A 15,939-nucleotide genomic window follows, 5' to 3' on the forward strand; every position below is an offset into this window, starting at 1 on the left:
TTTACAGGTAGAAGGAAATCTAACAACATTAAATTTACACTATTTCCAAAATTACAGAGAAAGCAATCTAATAAAACAAGAAAGTAAAATAAAAAATGTAAGTAATTCGACTTTGCAAGTTACTCTGAAACAAAAGACTACATTTACATTTTGCCACCTGTTTACGCCTGTGTTTACCTGTTGGAAATTGAGAACATGGATCTTACTGGACTTTGTCCTTTCTATAGCTCAGTCCTGCAGGCATGGTAAACTTTACATTTCACACGAAAACCCAATGAGACTCTGGGCATGTGGGTATTTCAGGAGTTTCTTTTTTGTCAACACCTTCATCAAACCCTACAGTCTGCTAGCCTGCAGGCTAGCCTAAGGGAGGCTGACAGCACCAAACTGGGCCACCTGCTGAAGCTGGTATCTGCATCTGTGGACCTGCTGAGGGAGAGGAGCAACATCACCTTTGCCAGGCTGATCCATAGGGTAGTGGAGGAGGTCCATGCTGCTCTGCCAAAATGTGTCAGAACACAAACCTTTGTTAGGGATCGGACTCTGTGTGACCAATTGGTTGAGGGTGGTGAATATAGTTTCCCCTCCCTGTCCGTTTCCCTAGCTGTAGGGATGTGGAGGGATTGGGGGGGCCCAACTGGAAGGTCTTCAGGAGTTGAGGTGGATATAGTTTTTGGCAGACTCTGCAGAAGCTGCCTGTTGAAAAGCGAAAAGCAGACCTCCAGTGGAGACTTGTGCATGGGGCTACAGCTATGAACAGATACAGAGAATGCATTGATCCTGGGATGGGAAGGGAGTGTGTTTTCTGTATCAAGAATGAAATTCTCATTCATTCATGTTCATTGAGTGTCCCAGGCTGCTACATTTATTTGTGCTTTTAGAATTCTGGTCTCAGGGCCTTGGAGAGATTTTTTCTTTTCCTTTGTTTATCTATGGACCCAAGTACTTTGTGGAGAAAAAGACAGTTCATTGTTTGTTGAACTTTATATGTGATTCTGCAAAATTGGCCATATAGCTGACCAGAAAGAGCCAGATTCAGTAGCATAGTGCTGGTTTCAGTTTTGAAGGGACTTGTAAAGGCTATACTGAGGGTTGAATATGCCCATTTTCACATGACAGACAATCTTCAGGCCTTCAGTTGTGTATGGGCTGAGAGAAGGGCTTTGTGTTTGGTGGGAGGGGATGAGGAGCTGGTTCTGAAGTTTTGAAATATACCTTTTGCTTTTGTACTTCTGGATTCCTGATTCATTTTTTCCAGCCGATGGTTAATAAAGGGACTTTTTAAAACCTAAACCCTCTCATCTTATCTCCTTTTAAAAAATCTGAAAAAAATTTCAAGGCGAAATCTAAGTATTGAGATCTATATTCTTGCTGAAAAAATATCTAAATCACATAATGTCACAGTTAAAAGGCAGCTCATTGTTGATAATGGATATAAATGTGGCTAATTGTATCTTTGGAGGTAACCACTGACAGTAAAAATCTGCAGTAAATTATACAATGACTTCAACTGAATAAAGAAAAGTTAAGTAACTATACACTGAGCTATCACATACTTTTATAGTGCATCAACATCAGAGAAAGTCTGGAAAACTCTCATAACTTAGTCAATACCTCTAAACACATTCCAAAAACAGATGTTACCTAAGCATATTGACACAAGGTGGACAGAGCACTTGTTACCATAGTAATGTAAAGATATCACAACTAAAATATCTCTCAAGTCAAGTCCAATGTGTACCATCACAGTAAAATTATTCAACAGTAGCAGCGTGACCGTGTAGGTCAACCATGAACTGAAGTCCTTTCAGCCTGATTCAAGGACTCGCACAGTAAAACTGTAATAGAAAACCTCATTACGAAAAGATCAATGTGCAGACATCTGGACAGACCAATATCACAACACAGCAAGCAGTATCACAAAGTTAGCCAGCATGGACCACACAGCCAACTCCCAGATTTAAAATCACCAGGACCAGGTTTTGAAATGTGCATGCATGATTATTTCTCCATCTCCAGATACTAAACCTATCAGTTTCAGTTGTATTTGCCATTGAGACCAATGACAATATGAAGGAGACAGAAATACCAGAATGATCAATCTTTGAAACATATAAAAAAATTCGACAAACGAGACAATTCAAATCAACAAAAACAAGACTAAAAATGAAGCAAGAAATAATTAAAATAATAGTATCAACATTTCAATGTGCAAGGTATAAAAGAATGTATGAAACAAAGAAGAGTCAAATAAAGGTCATTCTTTTTGCAGTCATTTAGACAAGAGAAAATTAACAGTTGCACAAAAGCTTGAGATGATGCACTTTGCAGAAATAAAACTATGAGAATACTTTGTTGTGTGTACTGTACGGTTGTGTGCAAATGCAAGTGTGTTGTTAAAGATTTTTAATGATCTGCTAAATCCGTTTAATCCATCATAAATAAAAATAATGTAGCAAAGGCACAGAGGTAAAGAGGATGCTGAACACAGAAATCTGAGATAGAAACAAAAAATGACCAAATCATCACCCAAACAGGAGAAGAAACATGTCCCATTGTTTTTCCTTGTCCCATCTCCCAAGAGAACATGTTAGTATTATCATGCGGTGCAATAATTTTTCGTAAGACTGCACAGTGGGGATATAATTTCTTTAACAGTTTCATCCTGCTCACCCTCTGTTTTCAGTTCCTCTTCCATCCTTCTTCATCCTCTATTTCCTATCATTTTTCTCCTCTGCTCTCCTCCCTCCTCTCCCCCCTCCTCTATGACATATTGATCCGATATATACACTAAAAATGAATTTTGTCTCTTTTAAATTTATGGGACCCTCTAGCATTCATGAATTTATTCTCCCCATCTCCTTCACTCCTAAATATTGAGGCCTCTGAGGTGATTCGAAGGCTTTGCACATCCTCGCAGATGGCAGTATGCCAACACACTAGGTCTGTGAATATTTCATATAAAGCCTTGCCTATGCACACAGACTCAGAGACAAACACACACTTAAGGGGAATGAAACAATATAACATTGTAATTGGGGGTGGCTGTAGTCTGCTTTACCCCTCAAATCTGCGCCCCAGGCATTTCCATTATTTTAATGCCATACGCTTTCTGTTTGGACTGTGCAAGAAACCTCATGTGTGACTGATAGTAATTCTGCATCTCAAAGGAACTGATGGTATTACTTCAAGCTGAGTGGGTGGGTGTGAACACATGTGTGCACATTAAAAAACAAAAAACCAAAAAAAATAACATTCACGTATGCACAATTCTACGGAGGCAGAATAAAAGCACCTCTGCTGCCCCGGACTCCTGTTTGGCAGTGTGGCTGACCTCTGACTGAGCAAAATTTTGTGGGGTGACACTTTAACCTGGTGGTATTAAATGGGCTGATATACTATCAAAACAGTGAAGAACATAATAAATAAAATCCAAAGAAAGTGTCAAAATGAAAATGTTGGACTTCATAAAACAAACAACAGCACACAGCACAGGAGTGGTGAATACATGCAAGTTTTAACTTCTTGAAACACAAAAAATAAATTTGTCTAATTAATTTTCAACTGCATCTTTTACCACATTGTAGCTTGTCACTGTGTTTTTAACATAAAGAAAAAACATTTTCTGTTTTCATAATTTCTTGAGGATAATGTAGCGGATTTAGAATTAATTACTGCTATCTAAATATTGATTTTATTGACTAACAAGCAGGAGGACAAAACACAATTTCCTTACATTCATTGCACAAGAGCCTTTTTGTCTCTGGAAAAGTATCAAGATAGTGAACATTGCTTCCTTGGAAACAATACTGGTGCCCAATAATTTGGTAATTAATCAAGAAGGTGATCAAAGGAAAACATCTTTAGCCCACTAAAAAACTGACACCCACAAGCTTAATGTATCAGGCACAAAATGTAGTGAAACAAATTGTAGTTAGACAAATCAAAACTCTTTGGTCCTGCTGTAAGGATATTAAAGCAGTTCTCTCAGAGAGTTGTTTTATATATATACATATATTATAATTCAAACAAATTGGTGAAGAAAAGAAAAGAGAGGGAAGAGTTCATTTGTAAGTTAAGTAAAACAGTGAGACAAAAATATTCACCCACACCATTGAGATTACACCCACAGCCTCACAGGTCATAAATAGTGTTGTGGCATGTTGCTGCTATAATAAAGATGTATAGCAAACCATCTGCAGACATTCATGTTTGACTATTTGCTTATATCTGGGGATTTACTTTCCCAGAGTGTCAGCAGGTTCTCAGATAGTTGTTGCTGTGCTTTTAATCAGGAAAAAATAAAACATGTTTTAATCATCTAAAACCCATTGTGGTCTTTTCCAGTCTTAATGACTACTCAGAGGACTAACACACTGAGCAGTTTTTGGTCAAAAAGATGTATTAATTGATTGTAGATATTGATACAGATCAAAAATGGTTAGAGTGACTTCAAACCTCAAAGATTTTCAATGGCCATTTGAACACGCTGGCTAAGCTTTAACATTTGGCCCAAATTTCGGCAGGATTGGCAGGATAAATAGAATGAGTCCAATCAGGGAACACAATTTTAGAAATATCTGTTCCCAAGCAACATGCTCTTAGTTCATTCATTTAAAAATGAATCATACAAAATGACTGACGTTATTTTAGGTGTTACTGGTAAGTCTAGATATATGGCGCCTTTAAACTTAACGTGAAGCTCTTGTGCATGTGCATTACAGCAATAAATCAAACTTGTTTGAAAATAATAAATTCATAAACTAATATCATCTGTTTTTCGACTCACATCTGAATAAACTATTTGAGTATGAGATTTTTTTAAAAATTTTGATATTTTAACCATATTTTCATCATAAAGGTTCAAAGATGGCCAGAATCTTATATATGCAGAAAAAAGGCTGTAAATCATGAGCGGGTCGTAGGGGCAGTCATACATGAGAATGAACAGAAATTATCCCTTTGATCCACAATTAAACTGCCCTCTGTCAACATACAAATACTTGCAACTATCAACATAGAACATTCATGTCGGGACACAAAAACAGCCTCTATGATGCATCTCTTAGTAAATCTATACTTCTGCCATTCTGTACAAAACAGCAAATCAAGGATCATCTGAAAGGGAGAAATAGGACACTAATCTTTGGGTCAACTGTCATACTAACAACCACTTTCCTCTACAGCAGGATGGAATATGCACTTCATTACAACTATACTAATTTATCACTGTGTCATTGAAGCCAGAAGTCGCTGTGGCTGTCTTTCAACAAATAACAGCATCAACTGAATGGGTGTGTGTTTGCATGTGTAATTTTTGTGTCCATGTATTCTAATACTGATGTAACCGTGGGCTGAGGCCCAATTAGCCAAGAGGGTAACTCTTTACCCCTGGGCATGATAGCCTATTAAAGTAGCAGTGGACAGAATAAATGAGTGTGTCTAAGAAAAGCGAAAGATAGGGGAAAGAAGGAAGGGGGAGGGGAGAAACAAGACTCAGAGGATGAGTGAGAGGAAAAGAGGTGCAAGAACAAAAAAAAAAAAAGAAAAGAAAGGCACTACTGAGCTGAGTTCTGTTGAAAAAATGAAGTATTTTCAAACTTATCTGCTTGTTTCTGGTATTAAACTAAGTACAAGTCAAATCTGACTTGTTTACTTTGATAATTATCAGCAATGTCAACTAAAGTAGAAAACTATCATCTCAGTGTAGCAGCATAAACGCAATATTCACATGTTTTATTTGCTAGAAACCACTTTCTATTCCTGCTAGACCAGATACATCAAGACGGTTGTTGATACAGAGACCGACGTTTGAATAAATTAGATTAAGCCCAGGCCAAGAGAAACTGAGAATGCCAATAGTTGTATTGATGTGGAAAGTTTGATCATGAAGTTTGACGGCTGAAAAGTATGTCATACCTCCACAACAGCTGCAGCCATATTTATGGCAATGACAAATAATAAAAACATTCAAAAGACAATTAGCAGCATTAGCACCATTCAAGTCAGTAATTAAGTGTCTTTTTCTGTCGCTTGGTAAGAAACGTAATGCTCAACAAAAGAACTCATAAGTTGCATATAAGTCATATGCATATAAGTTGTGAGATGCATCTGTAGACCAACTCACCTGATGACAGGTCTACCCGGTAGTTCCTGGCTGCCTTTGACACATTGATATGAACTGTAATTTTGCCCTCCTCAAGAGAGATCTCCAGTGTGCCGTCATCAAGATTACTGAAAAGAAGAAGGCCATCAGGGTTCCACGACCGAAACTGGAAGCCCACAGACACTGTGTTATGATTGGCTCGACCTGGGAGCTGCAGGAAGCTGGTGGCATTGAAAAAGACCGGGAAGGTGTGGGTCTCCACACAGGTGAAAGACAGGTTACGCTGCTAGGACACAGATGTAAAAAAAGAGATGGACCAACAAAGAGAAACAACAGAAATTCAATTAGTCTTGAGCTCAACGATCTTTCATGTGGCTGTATGTGATGTTATTTATTTAGCCTCTGCAAGATCATCATCATTCGTGTCTTACAGATTTGGAATTTAAAGACTCATCATGCTCATACACATCATAGAACAATCTTTCTTTAGATTAACATTGTCTCTTACATTAGGGCTAAACGGGATCTTGGGTGAATTTTGTCTGCTGGATAAAAAGAATCACTTTCGGGGAATTTAGCTACTACTAACTACTGAGCTTCTCCGGTCTTGTGCTCCAGATCAAATCATTTGCAAACACACGATATTAAGCAGCCTTATGAGCTATAAATGGCTGCTGATTGTGTTTATGTGTTTGACTATCTAAAATCTGTGAGTGAATCTGTTTTGATTAGAAATAAATTGCCATTTGAGTCAAAGAAAATTAGATGTGTGGATTTAATGAACTTGATTAGTGCCTCCATTTGTTCAGTCAGTTAACCAGAGATTGAAGAAGTTTCACTCTCTGTCTGCTATTGAGAAGGAACAGGGGAAAGATAAAAAAAAAATCAGAAGTTACAAGTTTAGCTCATTTAAGATAAACTGATATCAGAGAGGCCTTAAGTTCAGAAGGAAACATTGTTTTTCACAATTTTAGCATTAATTTTATATTATGATTTTCTGTTTGTATATTTAAGATAAAAAAGAGAAAGTTTAATAAATGATACTTTTTTTTTTTTAAATAAATCGACCAACCGTACATAAGCAGCTGCCTAGCCCTCTTACACTGCTCAGAAAGCAGAATAATGATAATAGTGAAGATAACAAAATATTCTTTAGTAGTTATTTTCTTCACCGTCTAATGTAATCAAGAAATGGCAGTTAACTGAAATGGCTGCAATTAAGTCTAGTTCTTGTGAACAAAGAAAACTATTAGAGAGGATTGCTTGTGTGATTGCTAGAAAGACCAATCAAATCCCCAGTTTGACTGGAGGAAAAAAGACATAGATATAAGAGACTCTTGAGTGGTGGTGAACTGTTCCACTGTGGCAAGACACTTGCAGAAATACAATCCTCACTTTATATCGTTCCTTCATCCCTGCAGCAAAATCCGGCATTTGCAATTCAACATCTGAGTAAGGCTGATAAATGACGGAAACAACTCACTTTTTCATCACAGTGTTTGGAGCATGGACAAAAAGGTGAGAGTTTCACAACTTTTAGCATTTAATACGGGGGTGGACATACAATGCTTTGGGTTTATGTTGTAGCTAGCAGCCCAGGGAACATTTTACTGGCAGAGAGAAAAATGCTTTCAACTGAATACTGGGGAATTTCCTAATGAACGCATCACACTGTGTAAACAACAGAAAAAGAAACAAGGATTCACAACAAGATAATGATCCCAAACCTCCAAAGAAGAACTGACATGTATTTAGCTGGCAGAAAGCATTTCCCTGTCTGTGACATGCTTTGATCAAGATACAACTGAAAAACATTGAAACATTTTTCAAAATATGAAGCTCTTTTCATGAATAGCTTTGACAGTTTTTTTTTCTTTACTTTTATTTTTTGTGAAACTTATTTTAGGACTTATTGTGGAGTGAGCAGCTCGACTCCCCTTGAACTCCTATCTGCTGGTTATACTGTAATTGAGATATGGCCTATAGCTTAGAGCTGCTATGCAAATGTAATCTGGACACAAGCAGCACTCAATAACTCTTGAAGTACGTTACAACCATTTGAGAGAGCATACAGTTCTTTGCCTGAGAGCTAATAGGAGCACAAACAGAAAACCCGACTCTTCCACACACCAAACTGATAAAAAAAATATTCGACTAGCAGTTCTATTCTCAACATTTTACATTTTGTCTCATCTGCATTTCAGGCAAGAACAGCTGGTATTGATCACTCTCTTTAGGGCACAAGCTTGCCGCTGAACTTACCCAGGCTGATAAAACAACAAGTCACAGGTAGGAAAGCTTAAATGCTGTAGGGGTTGGCGAGTAATATTATTAGGCCACTGTTAAAACCATCTCACAATCCCTGTCACACATATTGGCTCGGGATGCATAGTGGTGTGTTGGTTAGCATTGTCCCTGGTTCAGATCCCAGCTGGGGTTCTCCCTGTGTATGTGTTGGTTCTCTTCAGGTACTACAGCTTCTTCCCACCTTCCAAAAACATGCTTGTTAGGTTAATTGGTGTCTCTAAATTGTCCCTTGGAGTGAGTGTGAGCATGTATGGTTGTTTGTCTCTATGACCCTGTCATTGACTGGTGACCCTGCCTCCTTTCAACTTCTAGATAGGGGGGGAAAAAACAATTAAAGAATTAGAAATTGGGATTTACTGCTATGGAAATGAAACATTAAACAAAGTATTGATTGTATATTTCTTTCTTAAGACAACTGTGTAACTTCTGACTAACTTAGACCAAGAGTTCACTCTTCCCAATTTTGAAGTATAGCAAATGTAGCATGACTTGAAGTTGATTTTGAGAGGTGATAAAGATTAGGATGCAAGATATTTGAACTCTGTGCTGAAAGTGTGACATACTTTCCTCTAAACATCTGACTGGCTTATTGTGAGACATATTTGCAGATCTAGAAGTACCAAGGTTGTATTTTTGAGCTTCCTAAGCTTTCCACCAAAGAAAAAAAAGCTTTTTTCTCCTGAATGTGTTTGTTGAAAATGTTGAAAAATGTGTAATTTCTAACTCAGGTGGTCCTTTACTTGCTAACAGCTTCCTTTTTTTTTTTTTTTAAATAACCAAGACTGGCCTTCCTTTTGCCTATGACTGTATCAGGGAGAATGTGTCAGAGAATGTGTGTATGTAATTACGGAGATAGCGAAACACTTCAAATTTAAATTAAATCCACCAGTCATCCAGTGTGTGGTGCATTTGATGAAAAAAAGAAAGGGATATAATATGTCAATATGAGACACATTGAATATAAACTGTTCCACAGTCGTTTCAGTGAAATCCTGTCTTTGTTGGTTACAGTCATGATAATAGTGAGAACAAAGACAGCAGTTAAACACATGGAAGGGTCACTGACAGGTCAGAAGTGCCTGATTAATTATGAATCTCTGTAAATAATATACCCCCTCCCACATTCAGGTCGAATTAGTATGACAAAGAGCGCGTTACGTCCTCAGCTGCCTTTTTCAATGTTATTTCAAACAGTATGTTTTGTATCTAAGTTTTTTTGTTTATGTGTGTGCATGAGTGTGAATGCAAATCCCCCTTACAAAGCTGGAAGTATCTAGCTTCTTCCGGCGGGCCAGGTCTGTAATGTTGTCTCCATTGTAGTTGATGCTCTCCATGCAGCCTTTGAAGTTTTTCCTCCCGCCTCCCCCTGGCTTTCCACTGTATGGCATCCCCCCAAAACTCAGCTACAGAGAGACAGAACACAAAGAGGTAAAAAGAGATGAAGAGTAAAGACAGTAAAGACAAAAACTAATAAAAAAAATAAAAAAAAACGCATGAAGATTTATTTTACATTCAATTAGCCATTCTGGTTACTTCTATAAATTATGCTAATACAGTCATTTGTGTGAGGGTCTTAGAGTTTAAGAGTAAAATAATTAATACTACATTAAGGTGCCAAGTTTGGGGTTTAATTTGAGTAGGCTGACTTCAACATTGAAATTACTGCTTGTAAAATGTATTCCTCAAAAACACATAATGCCCTAATTGAAAGGTTTCAAATATAATTGGTTTACCTCTTAGCTGCTAATACCTTCTTTGGCTGCCATTTGTTGTTTCAGAATCATGTACAGGAGAGTTTAAATGGTTCAGGTGTGATTGAAAGCTAAAGTTGACATTTGGATTGGAGTTTTCTTTAATCATTTAGAGGAAAATAGCAAATGTCCTGGTGGACCCATCAGAACAGGAGGAAACCTGAAAATCATTTGCATGTTAAAGAACAACCCCTAATAAAGTGATGCTTACCTGAATGTAGGTATGTATGCATGTTCCTTTTTCTGCGATCAATGATTCATAAACCATATCTCAAAGAAAAAAACTCTCTGGGTCAAATTGAATAAAATCATTGAATAAAAATGTTGGGCGGTGTAAAAGAAAAAAAACAAAACATTATGCTGGCATCATATTGCGCTGATAACAAATATCACATACCAGATACTGTATATGTGAATACACACAGGTGAATTAACTATATCTGATCTATAAATCTCTGAAATCAAATGTACAGTAGGGCTGAGTGATTTTATCGATACTGCGATACATATCGATATTTTGTTTCCCAATACAGTATACATTTTTTGCCCACGAGTATCGCTTTATTTATTTATTTTTTTTAAAACTTTATGGAAAAGTCAGACGTTACAATTAGTGAAAACACAGAACATTAACATAATACAAAACAATGCCAGGGGGTGTCACATTATACAAAACAGTGATAAATTAGTTCATAAAAATGTTATATAAAATGCATAGCTCAGTGGTTTTGATGACCTTTCTGTTTATAGAATGGAGAATTGTTCTTATGTCTTGTTTGAGGGTTAGGGTTAGGCTCCCTCTAAAAAATTAAAAAAGATGGTTTGTGATTAGAGAATTTGGATTTGTGTATATGGTATTTAGCAAGTAAAACAAGCAGGCTGATGATGTAATATTCACAACATAAGCATGAGTCTGCGTACGCTGAAGACACGGTTGTGACATGTTTGTTTGTTTCCATTTGTCTGGCGGTGTTGTGCTTCCAGTTCAAAGGATGGACCACAAGTCCAATCAGCTATGATTCATGTCAGAAGACACTGTCCCTTTAAAATCTTTCAGAAAATGATGTATATTAAATCGTATTGAATCGGATCGCAGAATGTCATGTATCGTATCCTATGATGTGATTAGTGTATCGCTACAGCCCGAATGTACAGTATTTGAAATGTGTTACAAAAGCAATAATGACAGCTCTAACACCACAGTTTCAACCAGATCCTTACGAATAAATCTTCATTGATATATACACACTACATTGACATGTACATGCAGACCAACATTAAAGTATGCGTAATGTGACGAAGGGAGCAGGGAGGGAAGAAGAAGGAAGAAGGTAAAAGCTTATTGGAAACAGATGTAATGAGTAGAGCACTGATGTGAGAACACGGAGAATAATAAACATGCATCTGGTGGCAGTGCCGAAGGACAAAGGACTGATGAAAATGTAAACCGTGTTTCATAATTCTCTACATTTGTACTTGTGTTCTGTTTTTTTTTTTCCATTCAGACACAGCTCTCAGCCCTGAAGGAACCAAAGATGATGGAGAGCAGTGTGCAACTGCCAGCTGATGTGTCTATCTGTTTTTATGTGTGCAAGTTTGTGTTGTGTGTCTTTGGTGATGGTCCAGTAGTCTTGGTAATTACTGCCAAGGGTAGACTCAGATGCACCCTGATATTTATTCTACGGACTTAAATGGAAACTGCAAACGTGCAGACATGTGCACACAAACACACACATAAGATGGAGTGTGTAGAGTAAGTGGAGCACAGAGGTACACTTTGACTAAAAGCTGGTCATAATTTTGCAATCTGTGAAGAGGCTTAATCTGGCAACTCCACAGCAAGGATGGAATCAGGATGCACCGCAGACATCTCTGTCACTTCACTCCTGACCCCTACCACACACACACACCGTCTCCTGGAACAGTTTATGCAGTGAATAGATTTCTCTGAAGATCCCTTAATTCAACAGCTTCAGTTTTAATTGGACTGTGCTTTGTCCTGCCCCATTTCTCAGAATCCTACTTAACAGTACAGTAGATCAGCCACATCAGCAATAGTCTGTAAAGTGCACACAGTTACGCACAAGCATATCAATACAAACACACACATGCATTTTGCCACATACAGTCTCACTGTACACATGCATGCAGACGCTCATATCGACATACATTCCACAATCAATTTCCTCTTTTCAGAATTATTAGTTGAACTCTTTGCATTCCATTACCGGCTTCCATTAATTATATGAGTTCTATGGATTAGCACCACAGCACAGTGAGAAACCAATATCTAATTTCCTGTGTGGTATCAGTGTACTGTACTTATCATCAGTGATGAGAAGTTTAAATGCATTTGCAAATCAGTAAAGTGCATGAGCACAAGGAATGAAGTTGAAACAGGGATATAGAAGACGATATAAAAGCTTCACAAAGACAGACTCATCATTTGACTTAGGTATGGGCAACTTTTTCGCATTCACACTGTAAACCAGAGAGCTCTGTGTGTCTTTAATAATGTGACTATTTGCTCAATGACCAGGGTACCCGTGCACTGGAGGATAGACAACAACTGAAACTGAGAAAACCATTCTCATGTTCTTTTTTCATGCGGTCGCCAGTTGAGCATTACAGTCAGGTGATCTTGGATGATGACATGTAAGAATTCACATGCAAAGCTTGGATAGCTGAATAAATCAGTTGACATTTCAGACATTCACTGCTTGCACTAATTTTTTGTAAATATACTTATCCTTAACTGCCCATCAATATTACTACTGTTAAAACATTTGGCCACTCAAAAAGCTTTTCTACGAAAATGTCAAGCTGATATATTTTTGAAAGACACAGATATACAGTATAAAAAAAAGAATTTAAGTACACAGCACACATGATTTACACAGTTGTATAAATGCCACCTATTGATCATTTACATTTGCATACTATACTGTATGTAATTAGGTCTATAGGTTGGATTCATTCCATCATCAACTGCTGCGGATGACTTTAATCATTTTTATCATAGTTCTGTGTTGCTCATAATAGTTTATTTCTCACCTCATAGTCCAAATCGAGATAGTCAAACTCTCCATTGGTCCTGAAATGCTGAGTGTGTCTATCTAATGTGAAGTTGACATTACGACGGTATCTTTCAATCACCACTGAGTGCCAGTGATTGTCATCCAAGAGGCTGCCTGTAGTCACAGATGTATGGCCCAGGATAGAGCCATACTGGTTACTGCCTGCAATACACATGTAAGAATATGTTGCAAAACTTAATTTATTAGAATATGGTTAGTGAAACATGTGAACAGCAGCTGAATATGGATCAGTGAACACAATTTTTCATGTGACTTTTATGATTTACTAATTCAATCAGAAATAATTTCAATGTGTCATAAAATGTAACCTGACTATACATTAACATTCTCCGTGAGTTTCCATAAAGTGTTTTGGAAGTTTTTCACAAATACAAAATATATACAAGTCAACCAGCTTATTCAAATTCAGAGCAGATGGTGCATTGGGCTAACATGCTTGAAAATTATGTCCTCCTCACAAACTTGAGAGCAAAATTATACACAGTTTGCACACTGGCTCAAGTAAAACATCAAACTTTTCTTTGACAGACTTTCTTTGAAGTTTTGCCTTAATGTTATATAATTGCAGCAATTGCAATACTAAAAATGGGTTCTGTAAGCAGTACCCATTTTTACGGACAGTAATGGATTGGGATTGTTGTAGCTATTGTTTACAAAGATCAAATTAACCCCTAAAAAAATGGAACAACGTTCAGTTATTGTTAGGCTTGTACTGATGGTTATACGCTTCTGACACTCAATCAATAGCCAATGAATGGCAGAGAAAACATGCGTCTTCGTAATAACATACAATTGCTACTCACCTAGGTTTATCTGCAGCAGAAGCTTGGCCTTGCGAAGCTCCAGGGTGATGTAGTCTCCTTGCTGGCCCTCCCCATGGAGAATCACACCCTCACTTTCTGATGTCTTAAACCTCAGCGCAATCACATCCTTAATGATCTTCATCTTCTTCACCTGCGCAAATGTTAGCAAACAACATAAACCCCACAAGGTTGTTAACGCCACAGATGGATGGTTTTCATGAAAAAGAGGTCAATCATGATGTCACTAAAATAACTATTTCTTTTTATTTTACTATATTAATAACATTCATATTCAGATCCCATCAAATGATCTGTTATGCCTTGATTTTTAAAAAGAAAGATTTTAACAAGCAAAAAAATAAATCAATGAATAAACCTTTTACCTTAAAACGATATGAGATTGCACCCTGGCCATCAAAGTTGATGATGTCCGCCCCTACAAGACCCACATCAGAGACATGGTTAGTGTAAATTAAATGAATAGAGATTGCAGATCTTAATTACAAAAATCGCATGCATACCCACATAGTAATGCTAGAAAGCTTAATATATGAATTTGCAAAGAGCCTGTTGAAATGGAATCTTACTGCTCGTTTAATTACCAGCTTTAAAGATCCAGTGCGTAGGATGCAGTGATATCTAGTAGCAAAAAATTGCAGGTGACAACCAATTGAATACCTCCCCACTTCATCCTCCCTGTCACAGTGTGCAGGAAAACTGTGATTGCAATGAAACAATGGGAAAGGGTACATTCTAGAGCCAGTGTACTGTTTGAGGCTCATGGACTACTGCAGGAACATGAGAGTGCAACGTGGCAAAGGGCTGAGAAGGATCTGTAATGTCTTTGGATTGAAATTGATTTCATGCAATTCTTAACTGACATAGCTCTGATAATCACTGTTTTGCATCTGTGGTAAAAGATTACCATAGGATTTTACAAGCTACCTCAGAATGTGTGTAAGATTGGTACATCTCAAATACATCAAAAATACATAACATTCCTTTTTTTCCCATCAAGAATGTTTGGTCAGAGTAAACATGTGTAAAAAATAAAATAATGATGGATGAATAAGACGCCACTGCCTGTATATGTTGACTTATTCACACATCAACCTGGCTTATTAGGAGAGGTGAATATACCAATTTCATTGTAAAATTTACCAACAAGCTGTCTTTGGGCGAGTGGCAGGGTAAACCCTGGAAAGGTCGCCAGTCCATCACAGGGCCACGACAAACGAGACAAACTCACACGCACTCCTAGGGTCAATTTAGAGTCACCAATTAACCTTAAATGTGGTTTGGGCGGTGGAAGGAAGCCAGAATACCTGGAAAGAACCCACACATACGCGGGGAGAGCATTCAAACTCCACACAGAAAGGCCCCAGGCAGGATTCAAACCAGGAACTCTCTTGCTGTCAGGTGTCCAGCCCTTACCAACAACTTGTACTTTTCAAATGAAACAAGGATAACTGCTTGGATTTTTGCTACACACTCTAAATAGTGCTGTTATAACTGCAATATAAATGGAAACAGAGTGAAAGACATTTTCAGAAGAAAAATAAAGCGCAGTGCTTGAGGCACCTCTTCAGCCTTTTATCCTAACCCAAACTACTCAAGTGGTTACTGGAGAAAATATTTGTGTCTGTGTGGTGTTATAGGGTTGAGGAGGTAGAGAAGAGTGTTCAGGATATGATAGGATAACACAGCTTGCATGGATCAGATCCTCATATACATAGAAACATTCATGCACAGGCACGGTGTTCCTCAATCTAAAGTGCTTCCTTGCTTTCTCATTTAAACCACAAGTATACCAAGTATGCCTGCCACAGACATCTCACACCAAATAGGTACTTATGTCTTCCCATGTCTTTGGC

At 37.6% G+C, this 15,939-nt stretch overlaps 1 protein-coding gene across 2 annotated transcripts in view; it reads right to left on the bottom strand.

The window, feature by feature from the left end:
• Positions 1-15,939, bottom strand: part of cntnap2a (contactin associated protein 2a) — a 304,756-nt gene that overhangs the window by 135,549 nt on the left and 153,268 nt on the right. The window contains exons 5-9 of one of the 2 annotated variants that reach the window (XM_072378428.1): positions 14,449-14,501; positions 14,066-14,216; positions 13,219-13,403; positions 9,673-9,816; positions 6,128-6,389 (exon numbers count right to left, since the gene is read on the bottom strand). In XM_072378428.1, coding sequence (XP_072234529.1) covers positions 6,128-6,389; positions 9,673-9,816; positions 13,219-13,403; positions 14,066-14,216; positions 14,449-14,501 — 795 coding nt within the window. Of the gene's footprint in view, positions 1-6,127; positions 6,393-9,672; positions 9,817-13,218; positions 13,404-14,065; positions 14,217-14,448; positions 14,502-15,939 lie in introns of both variants that reach the window. The other variant, XM_072378427.1, reaches the window with a different exon arrangement.

This window comes from Leuresthes tenuis, unplaced genomic scaffold (genome assembly GCF_036924035.1).
Source record: "Leuresthes tenuis unplaced genomic scaffold, fLeuTen1.0.hap1 SCAF_24, whole genome shotgun sequence".
Lineage (NCBI taxonomy): Eukaryota > Metazoa > Chordata > Actinopteri > Atheriniformes > Atherinopsidae > Leuresthes > Leuresthes tenuis.